Source organism: Zootoca vivipara, chromosome 9 (genome assembly GCF_963506605.1).
Source record: "Zootoca vivipara chromosome 9, rZooViv1.1, whole genome shotgun sequence".
Lineage (NCBI taxonomy): Eukaryota > Metazoa > Chordata > Lepidosauria > Squamata > Lacertidae > Zootoca > Zootoca vivipara.
In genome coordinates, this window is record NC_083284.1 from 37484812 (window position 1) to 37509191 (window position 24380).

Genomic DNA, 24380 nt, shown 5'->3' on the forward strand with positions numbered 1-24380 from the left:
CAGTAAAGTGGAGGTGGGGAAAGAGCTTCCATGCAATGATATAATCCATTCTGTGGTTTACCTGTTAACCAGTTGCCTAAATCTACCCAGAATTACACCCTGAAGGAACAGCTTTCTGATCTGCATGTCTGTCCTCATGTGCAACCACCACCACTTATATTGACTATCAACAGCACTGAGCATAGAAACTTATGTGCATATTTTGCTTTCATACTTCATGTATTTGTCATCAAACACATTTCTGTTTCCTACAATAAGCAATGTGTTGTGCTGCCTGATGTTTTTTATTTTAATAAAAATTGTAATACAAGTCTGCATACAAGCTTAAAGTCAGGTCACATCACATAACTTTGAAAAAACGAAATTAACTGTCTTGAAAATTTAACATACAGTATGCATGCCTCAATTTCCCATTAATCCCAAACCTTCTCTCTAGTTCGGCATCATCAACATTATTTTAAAAGGAACAGACACCAAATTTTTCAAGTCACACATACAATCCTATTTATTTATGCTAGGGCCTTCAAAACAGTATTATCAGTTTCCGCTATAGCTCTGAGGAAGGAGGAAGCTTAAAATGTGCCACCACAAAAACTCTTCTAGCCTGTCTGGAATAGTACAAAACTGCACCATCAATACATGCTTTCCAAGTGACATGGGTTCCAGCTGAAAGCACCAATCATCCACAGCACATTACATGGGGAAGTGCCCCCAAACAATCCTGCAAATTGTATGCTCGTTATCAAAACCTTCCCAGCCTTACACAAACAGGGGGGGGGTGTCACTCTGGCAAGCTCAAGACAAGTCTCTATCAAGGCTTGGTAAAAATACTAGGGGGCAAGAAGACCGTCTATATTTTCATTACAATTAGCTATAAATAGCACAAGCATGCTAGCCTTAGGTCCTAGCAACTGAGGGTGCAGATCTGTAAGCAACAGCAATAAATGTTGCTCATTTGCTGGTGCCAGAAACAGAGCCTTCCAATATAGCAAATACAGTAGTGGGCTGGCCTTAGGTATGCAGATAAAGCCCAGGATACACAGAAGGTGTACTCCATCACTGGGTCCCTTGAATACAGTGTGTGTGTGTGTGTGTGCGCACACACACACACACAAAACAACACACAGTATATTTAAAGATTTAACATTCAACAAAACAAAATAAAACTGCTATACCCATGGCCACATAATCCATCAAAGATCAAAAAGTGGTTTTTAAAAGACAATGCAGGAACTGTACCCCTCCACTGACAATTACATTTTTTAAAAAGAAAATTAGCAATGGGGAATAAACTGGGATCAAAGCCTGAAACAACTGAACTGCTATCGGTTTGCATACTGGTGACCTGTATAATATCATTCAATTTAAAAAACCAAACAGAATTCCTACAGCTCCTTCAGAAATATTTACCAGCCTGGTGTCCGCTAACATTACAAGCAAAAATGCACATGGAAATTATTTTTAATGGGATTTTTAAACAACAGTGCAATTAGCCAGCCCTGTATTACTCATTTTCTAATAAATTCTCTATCTATACCTATATGGAAACCCTCCTACTGACTTCCTTTCCTCATTTACATATCTGTGCAGGCCTATTCTTTTTTCTTCCAAGCCCCTTTGCCCTTTCAATCATGAAGCATATTACTCCACTGTCAGTGCAAAGCAGTTCCTAACAACAGGGAACCCAGCTGGGATAGGAAGAGGGCAGCAGGCTCATGCATTAACATAATAATCCAACTGTGTTCCCATAGGCCCTTAGGGCAGACAGCATATTAGGTAGGCCTCCTGTGCAGACCCAAGTGGAAGCTGCCTTATCACCTGCCTATCAACCTGTGGCAGTTACAGCCAACTCAATAGCACCAGCTCCTGCCAAGCTGTGGTGCCCAATTACCTTGCTACAAAGGACAGAAAGCCATTTTTCTATGTCTGTTTAATGTACCTGACGCATTTCCTTATTTATGATTTGAATTTCTGCATAGTTTCCAGAGGGATTGACTTATTGCCTTTTAACTTTTGAAAGTCTAGAGGACATATTGCTGCATCTAGCAGAAATGAGCCCTTCAAATCAAATTTCCACCACAAGCACAGCTTTGCAAAATGCAAAACACATCTTTCAGTTGCTCACTTCTTGAGGAATTTGGGAAGAGCAGAAGAATTTAAAAAGAGCAAGGTAAAGAATGAATCAAAATATGTGTTACCCTAAGCTTCACAATCCTGTTCCAATAGAGAAAAGGCAATCAACAGTGTCCCCCAGCCAGCCAGCAAAAACCTTTGACTACTAACAACTTGATCATGTTTGCAGTCAAATTTCTGATGAAACATGGGAAATCTTGAGTTGACTATGTCCCTTATTATGCTTCAAAGAGTGCAAATAAATACATGTTTAAATAAAGCATACTACAGTAAACTTCTAAGCGATATTAAGTACAACAAGAAGACATTGCATTCAGGGCAGTCTCGAGCAGGTCGCGCGTCCTGGCGCTGAGGGGCGGAGATCGCTCCGGCGCCCCCCGCAGGGCGCAGCATGGCTTCCGCGCGGCTACACTGCGCAGCGCCCTACCGGGACTCTACCTAGAGCCAGCCCTGATTGCATTAACCCATTACATTATTTTTGGGTTTTCCTTGTTTTAAGATGAGATTTTTAAAAATGAAAAACAGATTTCCATTTTTCTACCATGCTTAAATCAAGCCAATATTTAACCATGTTATGCTTTCGTTTGCCTTGGATTTATTTTTAAACATGCTTTACAAGTAACACATAATATATCAAATGTGGTAACAAAAATGGGTTAAAGGGCAAAAAATGAAGGGCAAATTAGGCATAATGTATAAGTATGGACAAAGAAGTACATACTAACATAACAAAATGCTAACTTCACAGCACCCTGCCCCCACAATGAGATCGGGGGCCTTCTCAGTGGTGGCAGCAGTAGCAACCAGGTTGTAGAATGCTCTCCCAATGAAGTTTCACCTGGTATGTATTTTATCTTTCTGAGACCAGTCAAAGGCTGGTATTCTCCAATGACTTTTACTTTAACTATTAAGCCTTGACAGTTTTATGCTGCTTTTAATTGCTGCTGATCTCTTTGTATTGATATGTGTGAATATGCATTTGTCAAGCTGCCCAGGGGAAGTTTTTTTTTAACAGCAATATAAAAATCCATCACTCTATGTATTAAATTACATTAATATATAAGCTGATGGACTATCAACTGGTGGTGGCCACCAAGTAAATAAATTTTAGGGTTGTAAACAATAATTCAGAGAGAATATCAATTTGGTATCCAGTGACAATGAAAGACGAAAATTCAGTGTCAGAAGAGGCACTGAGAATGAGAACACCAACAGCATTATCCCAAACGTGTTTAATCACATTGGGTTTTGTCCAGTGAAGTATCTCAGTAGCACAAGGACTTTGCAACAGGACTTCTCCCTCTCTTCTACCTGCACATACCCTAAATGCGTTCTGTGATTCCCCTGATCCCCCAAAGCTAATGGGGAGGGTATAGAGGGAAAGAAAGTCCTGTTGTGCAGGTAGAAACCTTTGTGCAAATAGGACAACTTCTTTGACACAACCCACTATGTCCAACCTGAAATTATGTATTTTGAGATGCAGAAAACAAATTTGTGACTGCATTTTGCATCAACTGGTGCTTCTGCACTGTCTCCAAGGGCAGCCGTACAAAGAGACCACACCAGGTTATTCAAGAAAGACTGCAAATGTGAACCAGATTAAGCCTTTACAAGGCAACTGCCAGCACTTGAGCATCCAAGCAAATGGCCAGGTTAAGGAGTAATCCTAAAATGCACCCTATCTGCTTCAGGAAAGTAAAAAAATATTGACTAGCCTCAATCAGATTATCAGAACTAAGGAATGGTAGCATCCCCACTTTATCTAGAATAAATTTCAGGGGTTCCCCCCAGCCCCCATTTCATAATACAACATTACAAGGCACTTTATAAGCAATTTACATTTTGGTTCAATCCATTCAGGTAAGACATACCATCTCTTTATACTTTTAAAGATGATTACACTAATATTGCCTATTCCTACATTGTTTATCCTGTCAAAAACCATGCAAATAACCGTTCAGGTTTGTTATTTGGCCTTCATTAATTTAATATCTCCACAAGCCTTCCACACCACCACAGAGAATTAAAGTGTGCTTTAAGTTTCATCTTCTCAATAAATGCATAGTCAATAAGTAAATGTTATGTTTGTAGTGAGATTATATTTCAAACTGCGGAGGGGGCAGAAATACTTAAATCAATTATTCTCAGAACAAAAAGAACCAATTCAGAAACCAGACCCATGTAGTCACTCTCCCACTTGCAAGAAAAATGGGTGGCAATGGGCATCTGAAGAATCCCTCCAGGCTATACACATGCTCTACAGAGGCCTCTCTATCCACATGGGATCCCTGCACAGCTTTGTTTTAACTCATACAAAGTAGGGAGGAAGAACAGCAGCTTTTTGATCTTGTTAGAGAGATCAGCAGAAAGGCTAAAACATTTCAATAAAAAGGGCTCTACTTGAGTCACTCTCAACTTTCAGTCATCTAAGGGAACTTTCTTCTATTTTACTGCTTACTGAGAATAACAACTCATCCTTCTTGGATCTCTGCAGTCCACAAATAATCAGATGTTACATAATGTTGGCAAATGGGGGCCATGTCACTAGGAAAAGGCACACTGTATCCCTAAATAAGCTTTTTCAGGACACAAGGAAATTTAGGCTGCAATCCTAAACACACTTACTAGGGGGGATAAAAAGCCACTTTTCCGCACACCCTCCTGCCTCCAGCCGGCCCCAGAGCTTCAACTCTAGTTGAAGAGAGAGTTGTGTGGAAAGAAAGTGGGGGGGGGAGCTGGAGAGCAGGGGGGAAACCAGCATTTAGAGGTTTTTTAGAGAGTGCTCCCCACTTGCACCTTTTGCACTTATACACATGGGGGTCCAGAACATAACCTGCACATAAGTGGGGTGGATGGGTGGGTACGTGCATTAGGAAAGTGTAGTGCAAAAAATGGCATTGGCCAAAGACCACCGTGAACCTCCCTCTGCACCCACTGTTTTAACCTACTTCATTGCTTTTGTTATTGTTAAGCCTGCTGCAAGCAATAATAAAATCTCGCCATTATAAGCACTCTCAATTTACACATGCAGACCTCAGGCATCACCAGTAAGAAAGGAAGTTTAGCCTAAGCCACTCTTTCAGTAATGATCAGCTTCTTCTGTTTTCCTTTAGTGCTCTTAAGTAAGAGTGAGAGAGCAAGAAAGAAAATGGTGAGGCTGTCAAGTTTGAAACAGATAAATCAATTATGTCCTTTAAATTACTCCAGAGGGCTTTCCTACAAGGGTTTAAAAATGTCTGCTCACTCAAATTTGTCCCTTAAAATTGCTCAACATGCATCACAGGCAATAAATTGCAAATGCAATTTTATCATGAACACAAGCACTCTTCCCCCCTCCCCCTCCAAACACTTACATACATATCAGCATATTAACACTACTTTATATAAAAGAAAGGGAAGTCGCAGCACTGAAAACAGACAACTGGCCCACTAATAAGGCCCTTGATAACAAAGGCTGAGTATACTAGAGCCAGGAAAAGCATGTTTCAGACTGGTGCACTGCATTTGTTCACTTAAATACAATCAACCAACTGATTTGGCCGACACTTTGACATTAGCATCCAATGCTAGAACAAAACTAAGCTAGCTACATTAAGTGAAGCCTAACTATATATTTTAAACATTTATTAAATTTTCAGTATTTGGGGAAAGGATTCAGAATTTTTCTCTGCCAATTTCGTTTTTGGATAAGGCACAAATTCTTACAACTCACATCAAGTATTTCAGCCAAAATACTGCATTTTGGCTATAATGAGATTATGCACAGTTGAAGATTAAGAAAGGTGTCTGTATCGGCTACTAAAAAGAACAAATTATTCTCTCATTCAGGACTGCATTCACTCTCTAAAGCTTAACCAACAAAAGGGTTAATTAGGGATACAAATTTTCACAGACTGTTAATAACGGGCATGACACACACTATGTGCCCATAAGTAATTCTCAGGTATCTTTGATCTTAGCCCCAAATGATTACAGTTGCCTACCATACCCTGACCCCTGGGACTCTCTCAGAACCAGACATCTGGCTACTTTGTTCTTGTAGACTAATCTCATCCCAAAAGAGCTCAAGAAATGACACCAGGCAAGGAGGCTCCTGGCAAGGGAAAAAACATTACAGTATTAGCAGATCCTGAAAGTGAATTGGCATATCACAATTGTTTTCACATTTCTTACGGGCTGGGGTCATATGGTCTGCTGGCGCTTTATAGGGCTTTTTGCTTTAGCACAGCAAAGGGGAGAAATAGTTCAGCACATCTTTGAGGACTATCAGTCAAAATGTAAAAAAAAGTGTACTCTGTCAGCTAGCAGGAAAAAAAGGCACAAGGGGAAAGGGGGAAACTAAATATTTTTCTTTAAAATGACAAAAGGTCTAAAATATTTTTTAAAAATTATTCCTGCCCCTGGAACCTAAGACTGCTGCCTTTTTCTTCATTAGTTTAAGCTTCCAATTGTTACTGTTACTGGTCAACTCAAAGCCATATAAGTATCCCTGTAAACCTAGCCTCAAACTGATTAACATGGTCTAAGAACTGTTTCCTTCTGCTATGACTTTTTGCCATTGGATACAATGACCCAAGTATGAATACACCTGTAAAATAATTTGTGATTTGTGAATGTTGCTCACCCATTTAAGTCACACTTTTCCCCATCAAAAGCCATTCATGTGATAACCAGAAAAAGATCAGTCCTATATTTTGTTATCTAAAACCTGTGTGTGGAATTATCTATTGCCATAAGGTGCATGCATTCTGTGCATGCATTCTGTACTTTGGTATCTCCACTCAAGTGCAAATATGAAATAAGAAATGGGCTTGGATGAAAAGATGCTATACTGCGGAGGTGGGCCACTTAAAGTTAAGTCCCACTTTAAGTCCTCTGTAGTCTATATCCCAAGTAATTCAAAGCAACCCATAAATCACTGCCAAAAGTCAGAAGCTAAGGAACAGTCCACTTGTAACGATTCCCAGCTCTGAAGGCAAAGAAGGCTTTTGATGTCTTAAAAGTAAAAGTTACATTCCTTTCCTCCTCCTTGCCACTGGAAATGCCCCAACAAAAGCCATTTGTACAGTCCTTGTTATACCACACCCTTCTTCTGAGCTCCATTTGGTTTCCCAAAGGTGTCCTCTTCAAACAATCTTAATGTGAAAATAAATAACGTGTTGGCCTTTGGAAAGCAACTGAAATTGTGGCTGTTTCTCCTCAGTTTTTTATGTGGTTTGATACTAGCATCTCCTCTGAACTGCAGTTGTTGATTTTTGCTTTACTTGTGGATGCTTTTTGTAGTTTTATAGTAATTTTATATTTATGTGTTGCTGGCTATCTTTGCAATTAAGAGTTGGGATACAAATATTTTTAATGAATAAATAAAATGCTGTAGACCTACATTACCCTTATACATCTCCTCACAGAGAATACGTTAGTAGTTCTATCTAAATAGGTGGTGAACAGATGTTTTCAGCAAATATGCTTAATATTTTCAGCATTTCATCTTAGATCAGGGTTTTAGTAGGAACAGTAGAAAGCGAGATATTACTGAGGAGAGAGCCAATCAGAATGAGACACATGGACACTATGTGAATGGTGATAGTCAAAGATTACAGCTTGAATGAATAGTAACTTTGAAAGTAGCAAGAGAAGTGTCAGGAAGAAAGAAGGAATTTGACCTTACTGGATGCGAACCAATATCCTTCGCTGTACTGCTTATTCTTTTGTGTGTGTTGCTCTTTCGTATGTTGTACCGTCAAAGCACATCAAAGTGCAAGTAGATAAATAGGGACCGCTCCGGCGGGAAGGTGAACAGCGTTTCCGTGTGCTGCTCTGGTTCGCCAGAAGCAGCTTTGTCATGCTGGCCACATGACCCGGAAGCTGTCTGCGAACAAACGCCGGCTCCCTCGGCCTATAGAGCGAGATGAGCGCCGCAACCCCAGAGTCGGACACGACTGGACCTGATGGTCAGGGGCTCCTTTACTTTTACCTTTATGTTGTACCTTCATAAAATTTGAAAATCATTTGAACCTGCCTGATCTGTCACTTCATGATTCAGATGTTGGGGAAACTCCTATGGACTCAAAGATCTCTTGCAGGATGGTGGTGGGGCCACATTTTAAACTCTCTCACCAAACATTCCTGTAGTACAAACTGTACGAACTGCAGGCCTTCTTCCCTGTACAGCTTTGTTCACACCATTCAATCATGTACAGGAAAGATCACATTAACAAAAATGTGTAGCTGTTTTAACATGGGATCCAGTTAGGGTTGCAGGCAGATTAAGTAATCGGTAATTAATAAAAAAAAAATCCAGCAATTTCTGTAAATTCACACATTTACATAGGAAGAAAATAAAGACAAGAATAGGAAAAATTGCATTAATATTTTTGTGCATATTGGGTATACATTTTCCAGTAAAGGATGAAGAAAAGTATTTTCCTGTAAAAGCAATATACTTTTTTTAAAAAAACAAAACACCCAACATTAAGAGAACACATGATTAAGCATTTAGTCTTTGTTCTGCAGCCAGGACTTCAAACATCCACTTCACTAGTGAGACTATTTTTTCTATAGCATTATGATAAATAAGATAATAGCAGCCTTGTAAGCTCCAAAATATTGAAGTGGGTTTCCTGGCAGTGGCAGCCAGAAGCAATTCTCCCTCCTTCCTCCCTCTCCATCCATGAATACAAGAGCTTTCTTGCCTCACAAGGTACAAAGACAGATACAACTTCTGTCAGTGAGATACAACTTCTCTTCCCCCAACACAAACAGATCCCAAAACAGCCAGTCAGGTGCAGGGCTCCCTCATCAATTATTGTCCCACCTGTTTAAGCATAGCATCCTTGCTCCCAAATTGTGGCAAGCCAGCAGCCCCATCAATAATAAGAGCTAAAACGGCACTGTCATCTAAACTGTCACACAGTACTCCATATGCTTACTAGCCAGAAATCGATGTGGGTCAGGCAACAAGCAGTATCTAATAACCTCTTCAAGCCCACTAACTGCACCACTGTTACAGTATTCTTAAAACATAGCAAAGGTTCCCCTCATGTCCAGCTGATCACTTCCAACCAGGTTGTCAAGACTCAGGCTATATAAAGAGAAGAAAGGGTAAAAGAATCCATGAAGGTGTTAAATTAGAACTTTTTTTAAAAAAACAGACCAGGGTTGTTGTTTAAGAAAATTGATGGCCATTTAAAAGGGGGAGATCAAGCCCAAGCTCCAAAATTGTGAAATGTTTCTTAGTGAGGGGATGGAGGTTCCCACCACAATAATATTAGATATGGTATTGTATTGGCACCTCAGTACCTCTATATTTTGATTAAAACTTATTGAGTGACCCAAAAGTTAAGCTTAAGATTCGCATATGCTCATATATTCATGTTAAAAATGATGTTTTGTAAAACATTAGAGTCTACTCACTCACTCACCAATGCTAATTTATATATTTTTTAAACTACAATCAAAACTCTTCTACAAATTATTGGTACATATGGGCAATGGATTTTATCAACCAGTAAAGAGAAGCTAAATGATGAGTTCAGTACACTTTGAGCAGGGGAAATTTTTTGCTAAAAGCACCTGTGGTCCAAACGTCTTGCCAATGGTTTTCCAACACTTTCAAAGTGCTCAAGTAACTTCCTCAGATCTCAAGACTGAGAATGTGTCAAGAGAACACAACCCAGATCTCCACAGGAATCCGTTATTTCTAATTTTGACTGGTGTGCAAAGAGACTGGGACCTGAACTCCCTAATACCTCAAGTAGCACAGGTGTTCTCTGCCTAGAACAGCTGGCACCTGCTAATTAAAAGAAAAACTCAATACAACAGTTTTGGCTTATTTTTGAACAAATTTAAATAACATCTTTTGCAAGGCCACAACTATTGTTAATTCAGTATGGGAATATTCTTTTTCTCCCCTTTCCCAACCATAAACAGTTTGAAGATAGTGGAGTGATTAGAACATTGAGAATTTTAAAAAATAACGAAAGCAACAATACACTAAAAACTGGGCTTGACTTTGGAAAATGTTTGATGGACATCTGCTTTCTCCGCTGATAAGATCAGCACAAGTAGCATTCATGCACTTTTTCTTTTCCTCCCCCCCTTTTTGAGTTTTCCTTTAGGCAACAATGCCCAATGGCTGCCTCACCTTCATCATCAGCACAATAAACATTTTATCTGTCCAATGGATGGTCTGGCTGCATTTTACAGTCTGCCTGTCCTCCCATTTCTATACAGCCCTTCCAATTTTATCCAACAGAACAGAACAGAATGAAACAGCACTGCGAGTGCCTTCCATAGTATTAGTAAAAATCTTCACTTTCTTTAAAAGAAGATGGAAACCGCAATAACTTGCATGTGACATCACTCTAATTGGTATGTCATAGATACTTAAGGCAATTCATACAGATCAAGCAACTGAGTTGCCCTCAATGAGCTTTGTGCCCATTCCTGACTAGACGAATTGTACCACTCTGGCTAAAGTCGAAAAATCCGTGGCTCTGCTGCAGTATCAAACTTCAATGCCACTACTGCAGAAATTGCTTGCTTGTTTTTCCAGATCTGACTCACACCATCACAGATATCAAAAACCAGTATGATACAGTATCTAGAGCAGGCATCCCCAAACTGCGACCCTCCAGATGTTTTGGCCTACAACTCCCATGATCCTTAGTTAACAGGACCAGTGGTCGGGGAAGATGGGAATTGTAGTCCAAAACATCTGGAGGGCTGAAGTTTGGGGATGCCTGATCTAGAGTTATCTGCAAAATTGACAGTAGATTTAAAAAACACTTGACCATCACATATAGTGTCATGGAGTGTGTTTTTAGATGTACACGTAATATATCTATTGCTAAAAATATAAAATGTGGATGCAATACATTCACTTAAGAGAGCTGGAACTGGCTATTTCCTCTAAATGAGTATTACACATGATGGCAAACTTGGGTAACATGAGGGCCTAATGCAACTGCAGGAATCCCAAGTGCTTATAATGCTAATGTAGGAGCATTTGCCAGATGGAATCCAGAATGGCTTGGTATAATGCTCAATTTATCAAATCCCTATTCAGCTTCAAGCTGACAGGATGACCTTGGTCCACTCACTCACCCTATTCTACCTCAAAGGTTCATTTAAGAAAAAGGTGGAAAGGGAAAGAACCTGTACACTTCCTTGAAAGAAATGTTATACGTACTGAGTCAGATCACTGGTCCATCTAAATCAGTATTGCCGCCCTACACTGACTGGCAGTGGCTCTCTGGGGATTTCAGGATAGGAGCCTTTCTCAGCCCTACCTGGAGATGCAGAGGATTGAACCTCGAACCTTCTGCATGCAAAGCAGATCACAGAGGTATGTTCAACAGATAAAATGTTCAAAACCTTTTATTTCATTACATTTTAACCAAATAATCTTAATTGAAATAAAGTTGCCTTAAAAGTATTGTCCTAAATAAAAAAAGCAGTCTGAGACTTAATGTATTCCTTTCTGCCTTGTGAAGCCTTTGGTTTTATTCAGTAGATTACAAAAATTCTGATCTTTGTGAACTCTTTATTTTCCATCAAGAACGCACGAGGGGTGGGGGAATCAGAACATCTCTTGTTCCACATCTGAGAAAGGACTTCCGAGTCCTTTATGTCTGCCATGAACTTGATCTTTCAGCTGCAGTGAAAATTTTCTTAAAGGTATAATTTTAAAGTTAAATGATGAGAGGTTTCATTTGCTTTCCAAGCAGAGAGAAAAGCTTTTTCAAATTAGACTCCTACTGCCTTGACCTTGGTCTATGACTTAAAGAGTTCACCACATGCAATAATTTACCTTGCCCCATGGGACTCTCCAAGATTTCGTTTCTGAAAAGGCTTTAGATTTGGAGGCATCACTAAATCTAAAAATATAATATTCTTTACACTAAGTAACACCTTTTGTGCATCGAATACAAATTAAAATGAAGGAATTTAGTACAGATTTAAATGCGTAACACCAAATCATGTCATAAATAGGATTCCTTTAAAGATTTTTAGTAAAGACAGAACATACCTTTAGCATAGAACCACCTAGAAATGATTGGTAAGTAATCCCCTCACCAAAAAGATGGTGAGGGAGGAAAACTGGACATGGAGGAAGTCAATCCCTCACCTGGGATCCATTCAGTGAGGAAAGGAGTTTTAAGGACATGTGGCACAGTCCAATCCCTTTCCCCTACCACCACTTCAAACCTACAGATTCCTTTTAGTCTGTTAAACTCCAGATCCAAAAGGCTGTGTGCCCATGCCTGCCCAGTGGTTTCTGCTGCCAGGCTCCCTAACTGACTTGAGGAGGAAGGTACTGGTAAGTAGGATATTCCTTTAAGGATAGAGGGGCTTCTCTCCTGCTCTCCCTTCACCCTTGTACTGCAGGCAATAACCACTCTATAATGGCACTTGATTTGGTCAGAATGGGTCTGTCTATCCATCCTGGCTCTGATGCAACTTCAAAAGAGCTATGGTCACGAAGAGATGGGCATTTGAAAGTTTAAAGGGCGTGTATCCCCAAGGTTTCAAAATATTCACCAAAAGTTACATCTCTGCCTTTGAAGGTACATGGATTATTATTTGATGGGATCTCAATTGGTATTTTCATGATCTGTCAGCCAACTTTACTCTAAGGAAAGAAATCTTTTGCACAAAAGGCATTTAAATAAAAAAGCAATTAATAAAAGAAAACTGTAATCAACTCACCTCATTCCCACCAACAGCTTTGGTTAAAATCACTGCTGAAGACACAGGAGGTGGCATGCAGCCTACTGTCTGCAAACTAAGGGGCAGAAAACATACACAGATACAAATGTAATATTCATTGAAATTAATCACAAAACAACCCATGAAGGAGAATGGGCAAAATTACACACTACATTCAGAAGACATGAATACCAATATTCTTTGTTTTGTGACTAGAATACAAAAACAGGGTAGATTTCTTAACTGAGATAGTAGAGCATGAGACTCCTGATTTCAGGGTTGTAGGTTTAAGCCCCACATTGGACAAAAGATTCCTGCACTGCAGGGGGTTGGACTAAATGACCGCCATGGTCCCGTCCAGCTTCACAATTCTGTGATAAAATAGTTGAATCCACAAAGGCTACCCCATTCACAAGAGTGCAAGTATCTGTATGCTACATGCCCCATGAAAGTAAATGGAGTAGCTCAAACTGTAATGCACAAGTAGATCTAGACTGGGATAATGGGCAACTCATCTCATACAAGCTGTTTCTGTATCTGCCCAAGAAGCTAAATATTCCCTTTAAGGAAGACCACATGGTCTTCTAATAAATCTATTTGCAGTCTACTGCTCAGTCCTTTTCAGATGTATACATGAGCAGCTTGCAGAAGTCATTCTACACAAAACGGGATAAGAAGCTTTGTTATAAAGTTTTGGTTTTCCACTGTAAATTGGAGTGTTATGATATTCAGTGCCGGGCTCTTGAGGCATAAGCTACAATTCCCTAAACACTTTAACCGTTCAAATTTTATTCATGTTAATGGAGTGTGTGGCAGTAGATTGCTCTGAGGCATGACCTACCAATCTATTAAATTCAAAAAATGTTCCAAGATCCCTCATCAGTTATGGAAAATAATCCATGAAGTGGCGGCTGTAGGATGCTTGTCCTTTTAAATTTTGGATGGGTCAGGCCTCTGTTCATTCCTAGATAAACACACTGTCTCTGCTTTGTTTTGTTGCTTTTATTTATTCAGCGCCTAAAATACCTGGGCACTTGGCAATAATTTTTTTAATACAAAATAAAATAAAATCCCTGCTTGCAATCTATTAGACATGACAGGAAAGGAGATAGAAAACTGTTATTAAAAACTGAAGCCAAGGAATATATACTGAAAATTGAAATCCAACTTCCCAGATGCTCTGAACTAGACTAACATGCTAAAATCTCTTCCGGTCCTGAACTCAAAGTCCAAAATGACTTCTGTCACAGGATGTAAGAGTACCAGTCCCACCATTCACAGGAAAACAAGGAAGTGGTCACTGCACGCTGCGATTGTGCCATGCATGGTGAAATTCTAGCTCCCAGATGTAGTCAATACATCTAGATTTCCAAGCATTTTTGTTTGTTCTTTTAAAAAGCATTTCTCCAACCCTTCAGATTATATTGAGAAATCTTAATGCAATGTCCTTCAACTTGGGCCCTTAGATGCTGTTGGACTACAACTCCCATCTTTCCAGGCCAGCTCAGGGATGATGGGAATTGTAGTCCAATGACTTCTGGGGAACCAAGATTGAAGAATACTGCCTTAATGTGAATAATGTTTGGTAAATTTGTACAGATAGGCGTAACCTAGGAAGGTGGCAAGCCCTGGGAATGAAAGAGCTGAGTAGCTTTTCAGGAACGTCTGCCTTTACATTATAAGTGGTTGTTTCCGCTGGGGTATGGTAATACATGCATTAATTTGAGAACCTTCCTGAAAGGATGTGCATATAAAGCTTACTCCCAGAATCTGCTTTCAATATCAAGATTCAGCTCCAGAAACAAGAGGATCCCTGAACGCATGCGGAGTACAATTTTCATTATTACATACCCCACCCCCATCCATCATATATCTGGAATTGGAGAAAGTATTCTCTGCTTCAGAGGATGTGGTTTGCAAGCAGGTTTAGCAACAGTGCTGAGAGAAATCTGAAGTGGTCTTAGGGGAGGACCCCTGGTGCTGTGGACGAACGTATGTTTTGTCTCCAGGTGCCAGGTTCAATCCTGGAACAAGCAACAGGCCACCAAGTTAAGAGTAGACAATACTGGATGAAATTGACAAATAGTCTGACCTAGTATAAGGCAGTTTCATGTGTTCCATCCTCTCTCTGCCCTCTACCCACAAAAAAGGAGAGAGCAACATGATCTACCTCAAAGTCAGAAAGTGCTAAAGAATCAAAGTTGAAAGGAATCTCAAAGGCTATCTGGTCCAGCTCCCTGCTGATGACCCCATGAAAATCTCAAGTACAATTGCTCTCACTATAACATGGCGAGAAGAGAAATAATAACCAGAACACAATGAAAGGACAGAGGAATTTCATCACAAGATCTTCCCTTATGGAAAAGCACTGTTCATTATCATCACATTCTTGGTATTAATGAACCCTAGTTAGGACAAGAGTCTCAAAGATGACCATGACAATATATTGTATGAGCTAAACAAAACATATCCTATGTGGCAAAGGTGATACCAAGAAATAAAAAGGAGGCAGCATTATTATAACAGAAGTAAGCAATAAAATGTTCTTATACAGTATTTAGCAGCCTAATAATATACAATGTAGACTGACAGCCTGTGAGTGAGATGTAAGTAATTGCCCTAAACAGAAGAAGTATCTGAAGAAGTGTGCATGCACACAAAAGCTCATACCAAAATAAAAACTTAATGGTATTTAAGGTGCTACTGAAGGAATTTTTTTATTTTGCCCTAAACAGAGACATTTGCTGTAATATTTTCTACATATTGGAGTTAAAGTTGAGGGAGTAACACACAGTTTTGCACTTTAAAAAAACCTTCTAAATAGCATTACTAGGAGAAGATGTACAAACAATATTCCTCAAACCACATTTGTTTGGCAACTGTTTTGCCTTGAATTTCTAACAGCTTACCTGCAATTCAACACTTCACTCTCAGATAGTAAAATAAAAATTGCCCTGTTCCTAAGTATTTGGGTCTTATCTTTGTGAACAGTTACACACCAGCATTTACATTTGTACAGGTGTCTCCCCACTTGTGCAGGGGTTATGTTCTGAGCCCCTGCACGCATAAGCTAAAATCGCCTAAGTGGGAACACCCTCTAAAAAGCCTCTAAACACCCATTTTTTTCCTGCTCTCCAGATCCCTCTTCTCAGGTTCTCTCTACAGACAACTCTCTCTTCAACTAGAGTTGAAGCTCTGAGGCCAGCTGAAGACTATGCAGAAAAGCAGCTGGGGCTGTGGGGCTGCACATGTCAGCTACTAGGCAGGGAGCCTGAGCAGCCTTAAAGCCCCGCTGCGCCTCCGGTCTCTTTGGGGCTTCCTCCGCCCTCAATGAAGTCCTCTTTGGGCTCAAAACTATTTTTAATCATCTTTCATTTCCACTGCTTGTACGCATGACTGGTGCAGTCATCGGTGTGTGATTTTTATGGTGTATTTTGAGTATGTTTCAGTTTGTATTCTGATTTTCTTTTTATTATCTGCCATGAGCAATACGCAGATGGAACGGTAGCATACTGGCGTACTAAATAAATAAATAAAGTAGCTATATTCCTTAGAGGCAAAAAAAAGTACTTCTAGAAAAGGATACTACTTGAACAGCTTTCATTACAGAATTTAGTTGAATATGCTGCAATATGGTGCTTAATATTTTTTCTTCACATTGACAGCCATATTCATACTCTGCAATTTTCTATAGCTCTTGATCTCTGAAAGCATTTACAGATAAAATGGGGGAAGGGCATACTGCACTGAAAAACAATTACCATCATGGCAAAGGACTTTTCTTAGTCAGAATTTGAGAGAGTGAAAAAATAATTCAAGATGCTGGGAAGCTAATAGCTAAAGAGAGAGATCACCATGTAATCTTGCCGGCTCCACTCGCTTTTGGTCCTGGCAGTGCCTGCCATCAACTGTGACCCCCAATTGACTTTTCCCACAGGTCAACAGACCATCATAGAAAAAAGGTTCCTCACCCCTGCTGTGGAGAGTGAAGCTGCATATTCTGTTTCATACATACTCAAACAGTTAAGCTTTCCCCCCATTTTTACTCCTAGTCCTTGAAACCTAAACTAGCAAATTCAATACAGAAGGCTTGTCAAGAAGAGGCATGATCTGCTGAGTAAGTCCCTACATATAAAATTAGCTGCCAAGTCTTTGGATACATGAGACCAAGATTTTGAAAGAGTAATGTTTTGCATACATTTTTTTTCCAACAGCAAGTGTCAAAGCATGAACGTACACAGAAAAATCACGCACACAGGGGGGGAAAATCAGCCCTAATGATACCGAAAGCACATTTCTGGAAAAGCAGCCATAAATATTTCACCCTTTAGATGTTAAAACATACCCTTTTAAAAGCCATTCATTTATAGGTGTGATAGATAACAGCTGAAGAAATAGCCATATTGCTGTTGGGAAGAATACAAGTGTGAAGATCTGGACAAAAAGATGCAATTTCACATGCATCAAAGCACTTGTCAGCTCCTACAAAGCAACAAGAGAAGAAGAGGTTGCAGTTTTAACAGCTGAAGTCAGTTCTATTTTGTATTGCTTAAGTTGGTACCATTATTATATATGTCAGATACATATTGCTTCAAAAAGCCTATTCTCCAATTCTGTAAGAAAGGGTCTTTGTTTCACCTGTCCTGATGCATGCAAATTGTAAATCACCCATTGTCTAAACTAAGCATAAGATAGATTAACAGTAAAATACACATTCAAATTAAAAATAATAATTGGACAGGTGACACCTGTACCTACAATGTTAAACAATAAATAATATACTTTAGAGCAGCCTTCTAAAACTTTGGGTCCCCGGGTGTTTTGAGTCAAACTCCCATTATCCCTAGCCAGCATGGCCAACAGTCAGGTATGATGAGAATTACAGTACAACATCTGGTGACCCAGGGTTGGGGAAGGCTGCTTTAGAGCTTTACGTAGTAGCAAGACTTCACCAAAGGTTAGCCCTGCCTCCACCCAAAAAAAAGACTAGCTAGCATATATACGCGTGTATATAAATTACTAGTCCTAGTGCAACGATATTTTCAATATTTGCCAAGCTATGACCCTAAATAAACAATCCTGCTATCTAAAGCTATTCTAATTTCCCCCCCAAAAAATGACTTCTCAAAAAGCCATCCAATGTTCTTATAAGGTGACTCCAAGCCTACTTTACCACATAAATACCACAGGACTTGAATTCTGAGTCTCAGATTACACATGGAGAAATAATAAATTGGGAACAAACTTACAACAGCTGCAGATAAGTTGTGATATTGAACATGTTTACAAAAGCTGCCCACACACTAAGGTCATGCTGCAATGCATAATTAGGAGCTTGGGAAAAACAGGATGTGACTGCTCTGAAATATACCTAACTTCAAGAGATCACATGGGCTGTTCAGCTGATGCTGGTTCAATACCAATTTATTAGCCACATGCCCATATTAGCAGAATCAGCTCTGAAACACCTGTTACGAAAATTAGAGTCGCCTGATCACAATTTTCTAGGACCCAAGTTCCATTTGAATCAATAAAATGACTCCAAATAAATACTTTGCAAATGACCCACTGTAGGATTGCAGATAAAGACTCAACACAATCCACACAGATAATTTCCATGTTAAACTGACAGCAAAATATCAAGTTTAATACAGAAGCAATAAGGGACCTTGTGACGGTCATTTATGGGTGCAGGGATGTAATCCATTACATCTTTTTCTCCCACTCTGGATGCATATACCCTCCTAAAACTACAAGCACATTTTTGACTGCTGTTGGTACTATGCCATTAGCAGCCTGATGCTCCCATCAACAAAAAAAGTGAGAAAGATTAACATTCATTTGCAGTACCTCAGTTTTCAACGAGAGCCCACTGTTAAAGAATATAGCTGAAACAGCTATGTATGTGATGGTGATTTCTGGTTTCAGTGGTCCTGAAAATACAAACACAAAAAATAAACAAAAATAAACCAAGATAGAAAAGATTGATTTCCACATAAGACTTACAGGCCCCGCCAAACACGCATGATTATGTGGTTCCCACTTAAGACTATATGAGGTTAAAACCAAGCTCACTGGCTTCTTCTCTTCCCATAGCCAAGAGCAGAAGCGCAGAAGCAGCCCAGCTCTACCAGAGCGTAGTCAATGCATTCAAGATCAATATGAAGGGTTATGATTCATATGCAAAGGAGTGAGAGAGACATGGAAGTAATAAGATTTGGATATTGCAGAAACAAAAATATAACAGACTTGTGATCTAAAGAATAAAAGCAAAGGCCTTCTTTAACATTAAAAAAACCCCTGTAAAACCAGCTATGAAGAAAGGGCTAGCTTTTATAATTACTTCTTGTAAATTACTGTAAGTTAGTCTGTGCTGTCCTAATGTATATTTTCAATAGGGGAAAATAGGGGTTCATATCTGGACAATCAGTTAAAATCCAGCTCCTATTGATTTTAACCTTTGCAGAGTAATCCTGCAAGTCCAAATTCAAAGTCAACAATTCAATATCAAATTCACACATAATGAATGGGGGATAGGAATCACTACAAAGATGATGGTAGTGGAATACTTGAGTTATATACAGTAGTGCCCTATAGTTCACAAGAGATGGAGTACACAACTTGGAATAGAAAGTGGGTGTTCCGAGTCAGTGCTAATCACTCACAAAATGCTATGCCTCAAAGCATTCTTAGCAGGGCTGTAATGCTGGTACAATCAGTTGTAAAAATCAATTTAAAAAGTGTTTCCTTAACTACGTAATTTTTTCATGAACTACTTTTTATGTAAGCTGCTTAGAGACTTTTTATTTATGAAGTGGTATATTTGTTGTTTAGTCGTGTCCGACTCTTCGTGACCCCATGGACCATAGCACGCCAGGCACTCCTGTCTTCCACTGCCTCCCGCAGTTTGGTCAAACTCATGTTCATAGCTTCGAGAACACTGTCCAACCATCTCATCCCCTTCTACTTGTGTCCTCAATCTTTCCCAACATCAAGGTCTTTTCCAGGGAGTCTTCTCTTCTCATGAGGTGGCCAAAGTATTGGAGCCTCAGCTTCACGATCTGTCCTTCCAGTGAGCACTCAGGGCTGATTTCCTTCAGAATAGATAGGTTTGATCTTCTTGCAGTCCATGGGGCTCTCAAGAGTCTCCTCCAGCACCATAATTCAAAAGCATCAATATAAATATAAATCTTGCTAAATGAAATAAATTTAAAAGTCCCAAATAACTGGCCAGCACTTTTTTAAAAAGCTTATCATTAATACAATTATACAAATTGGAGGTAGCAAACACTATCATAGAAGAGGCATTCTCCTTTCTCAGATACATCAGACATGAACATCAACTCGAGAAAAGAAATAGGTGCCTTGGTTTAAAACTGGTTTAAAACTGTTTTTATGTACAGTATATGCCAATTGCTTCACATTTAATCAAACAATCTACAGTACACAGTCAATTTCACTAACTGGGCAACAGAATGTATCCTTAGTTGACACTATTTTTGTAGACTTTTTAAAATTGTAAAGTCTGTATTCTATGTTGAGATTCCTGCTTTGCAAGGGTGTGGACTAGTCACTAGATAACCCTTGGGGATCCCATACAGCTCTACAATTCTATGATTCTATTATTTATCCTGAACACCAGGCAAAAGATCCTCACATTTCACTGAATTGACATACAGGCAAATGAGGAGGTAGCAACACTTTATGTCTTCCATAAAATGCACCTCCTGGGAACCAGTGTTTTCTCAATGGAGCAAAACAATTCTTCATTACCAAAACAATGAAACACAACATGCTACCTACCACAGAACAGATTATGAGCCATTATTAAGGCAGATTTCTGACCCAAGGTTAATTACAACATTTCTAAATTCAGGTGCAAAATATATGAAGTCATGGAACTGAAGATTAAGAACCCAAGAACTTCATGTCCAGGTTTCCACTGGGCAGTATTAGCTAACCTGGCAGAAAACTAGATTGGAAAGTGTGCTCTTAACCTGCAGTCAGATATGGGGAAAGAAGTGGTCTCCTGGGCATAAAAGTTCCTTAATAAACAAAGAGTGATTAAATGCAATACTCAATACATTTGTAAACAATTGCTGGCCAAAAACCTACAAAGAATAACTGCCTAAGACTAGTTAGCCCGGCTACTGAAAGGCTGTCAAGCTTACAGATGGCCGAACACCAGTGATATACTGTATGACAGATGCAACTGCAGGAGCCAAGTCTGGATCACCACAGATAAGATAAAAAAGACACTGAACTGAGTGGGAATTACATGAGTAAATGTGCTCAGATGCACTGAAGAAGAAAAGGTATGAGTAGTGACAAAATGCCCCACTGTCCAGTTTAAAATTAGCACTTTAACAGATATTCCTCTTTAAACACTGGAGCACTCCCACAGCAAAATCTGCAGAATTAAACTCATATCAAGCATATTTTTGTTAAGCCTTACACAAAAGTTAGCAGCCCTTCCTACAAAGCCATGTGCTATGAGACAAGAAATATTTTCTGGGATATTTAAAAATTGGCCACAAAATTAGAAGATAAATAGAAAAAAAAGCTAAAGCAAGTGGTTGAATCTGCAGGCCAAGCAAGTTATACATTTTAAAAGAGCCATTTGCCTTGCATCAATTTCAAAGCTTTTTCATTTCCTGCCATTCTCAAAACATGACAGCAGTGTCCTATGCATGCTTGCTTACCTGGAAGCAGGATAAGTGACCAGATGAAAAAGAGAAAACAGGTATCCTACAATTTTAACAGAAATCTGTGTAGAAGATATTTCAGCAAGTGTAGACTTTGTCAGAGCTCCATCCACCACTTACACCTTGCCACTCCATTAGGGACAAAATGAGAAGGACTTACTTTCATGTATACATGCATAAGATAATAGGGAGGGGGAATTCTATGGAAATTAAGCTAACGTGCATAAGAAAAATGTCAGTTTGCATCCCGAGGGAGTGATCTAATTTAGCAAGTTTATTTTACTTGCATTTAGTAAATAAAACGTTGAAACTGCCAATTTGCCTTAATTGTATTTGCAATTGGGCACCCATTTATTTCTTCTAATGAACTCCTGAAACAGAACATTTTATGCAGATAAAAATTAAGCATTTGGAAATTTTCCATCCCACATCACTGGCACACACTAATTGTGAGGATATGGCATTAAGTACTCACCAGTACATTTTAAAATAAAAAGGAAGATGTTCCTACGCATATTTTCGACTCAGTGCTCAATATTTCATTTTGACACTTGAACAAGAACAGCTTGTACATTTATGGTATGTCAAAGGCTATTTAGCAAATCCACAAACTGAGCCTTAATATTCAAGCTTCTTTCTTTGTGCAACAGACGCAGATAGTATTACTGAGTCACAGGCAGTCTATTCTATGTGCTTTATTCGCAACAGTTTTGGGTGGTGTGTGCAGGGTTTATCTGCTTTTTTTAAAGGGCCCAATGGTAATGAAGTTTGCTCTTCCCTATAATTTGAAGAAAACAAAACTAACACAACTGCTTTGTAAGCTCGTTCATGCACTGGGGGAATGGCTATACATAATTCATGCATTCCAAGTAATTCTCTCCGGAAGAGGAGGAGTAATTATCCCAGATTCAACAGAAGTAATTTTCCCAGGTGAAATGGATATAGTACGTGGAAGTAAGGAAGTTGCTCCCTGTTAACAAGTGTATTTGTTTAAGTTCATTGTTAACTCAGTCCTCATGATTGTGAAAAACTACCTCCTCTGGATTACCATGTCTTACCAACTATTACTGTGAAAATTATTGAGACACACACACATTTCTGAAGGTGGGAGCATACAAGGATTACATCAAACCCAATTATTTCCCAATCTGGGAATGACTTCCCCCTCTCCCTCTGTTCATTTACAAGGCCTAATAGCAGAACAAGAGTTTCCCGCTAGTCAATGTACTTTCAAGTTTCTACACTGGCTAGGAAACAATAAAGGCTATTTGGGGAGTGAGGGAGTTAAATCCCTGTCTTTTTTTTTTTTTTTTTTTTTTGCAACTCCTAGGTGCAGTTTTTTTAAAGGAGTCCACATATCTCCTTCAATGTTGTCTGCTGCTGGGGCTTAAGTTTGCTCAACCCGCCCCAGAGCTCAGCCTTAGCCTCAGCCCCTCCTGCTTGCTGGGTGTCACCACGCGGAAGTTGGGTCGTCTCGCTCGCTCCTAGTGTGCAACGTGTCAACACAGCTCCTCTGCCGAAGAGTTTTGGAGCGCTAGGGAAGCTATACTGTACTGAACCTCAGAATGGCTGCAGCGGCCAAAAGAAAAGAAGGGATCGGATAGCAAACCGCAGCGTGCAGATATTCGGGACGTGGGCTTCCTCCAGTCCTGCTACGGTGTGGAGAGCGCAACATTTTTGCAATGGACCCCATATACACAACACCCCACTTTTTAATATACAGTATATTTAAAAATCCCAATTTCCTCTTTGTTTGCAAACAAGCGAGTTGGGCATGTGAGGGGAAGGGCGGAATCCAGGGCTGACACGCATTTCATTAGGCAACGGCGTGCCCACGGTCAGACTTACCCCCTTTCACCCCAAAGGCCGGCTCCAGCTTGGCCACCGTGATGACCAGGACTATTCCGAGAATGAACCAGTCTTTCCTCAGCCTGTCCAAAAAGCCCATGGTGGTGACGGCGGGGGCGGCGTGGCCGCGAGACTCCCGCCGCTGCAGGCAGCTAGGAAAGGGAGGGGAGGAGGAAGAGGAGGAAGGCGGTGAGTTGGTCAAGACTTCCCTTTGGCCCCTCCCGCAGAAGGGCTGTGCAGCATGGAAGCAGCAGCGGGGCTACTTAGAAGCTGCTCCCGCCGCCGCCGGTAGTAGGAACAGTATCCAGTGACAGGAAAAGTCTCCCTGAAAGCCGCCATCACTACCACGCGCCTGCTAATAGACTCGCACGCCATCTCTGGAAGCTGGCAAGCGACGAGGTGAGGCGGCTGAGGCTGGGCGAAGGCATAGAGAGGCCGGCTCCAGAGAAACGCCCCGCAGCTTGCGGGGAATCTCTTCAGTAGCAGCCGCCGCCACCGTGTCGCCTGCATGTTGCGCGAAAGAGCACCCCCCCCCCTCGCCGCCCGTTAGACGGGAGAAAAAGCCCCGCGTCCTCTTTCCCTCACAGCGAGAAGGGCGCGCGCGAGAGAAACTCCCGGCAGCCCCTTCGCCCGCCAGCGGCGCGCGGGACAGCGAGGCCCCGCGTCTGCTCGTGGAGGGGTGGGGGAGGGGGAAAGGCCAACGGTAACCTCGCGAGCGGCGGTTGGTGCGGGCCTGCGCGCTTCTTCGAGACTTTACGCCCGTTCGCCGACGCGACGCGCTTGACGTGAGGAGGCCGGGGCGGGGCTTTCAGTTTCCTGGAGTGGGACGCGTTTCCCGGGAGTTGGGTTCGTGGCAAAGAGAGAGGCAGGATTGGCTGGCCGGTTGGGCGGGGCCTGGGTCGTGGGCGCCTGAAGGTGCAAAGCGCGCTGCTATCGAGGGTTTCCATGTTTTAAAGCCAGGTCGCCGCTTCAGCTATGAAAGTT

At 40.6% G+C, this 24380-nt stretch overlaps 1 protein-coding gene across 4 annotated transcripts in view; it reads right to left on the bottom strand.

The window, feature by feature from the left end:
* SLC10A7 (solute carrier family 10 member 7) overlaps positions 1-24124 on the bottom strand; it is a 136208-nt gene extending 112084 nt beyond the window's left edge. Inside the window, exons 1-4 of one of the 4 annotated variants that reach the window (XM_035113913.2) lie at positions 23397-24095; positions 18694-18776; positions 17189-17325; positions 12844-12919 (exon numbers count right to left, since the gene is read on the bottom strand). In XM_035113913.2, the coding sequence (XP_034969804.1) occupies positions 12844-12919; positions 17189-17325; positions 18694-18776; positions 23397-23496 (396 nt within the window). In that variant the 5' untranslated portion in view covers positions 23497-24095. Of the gene's footprint in view, positions 1-12843; positions 12920-14700; positions 14868-17188; positions 17326-18693; positions 18777-23396 lie in introns of those variants that run through there. The other 3 variants (XM_035113915.2, XR_009558138.1, XM_035113917.2) reach the window with 3 other exon arrangements.
* Positions 24125-24380: the final 256 nt, after the last annotated feature.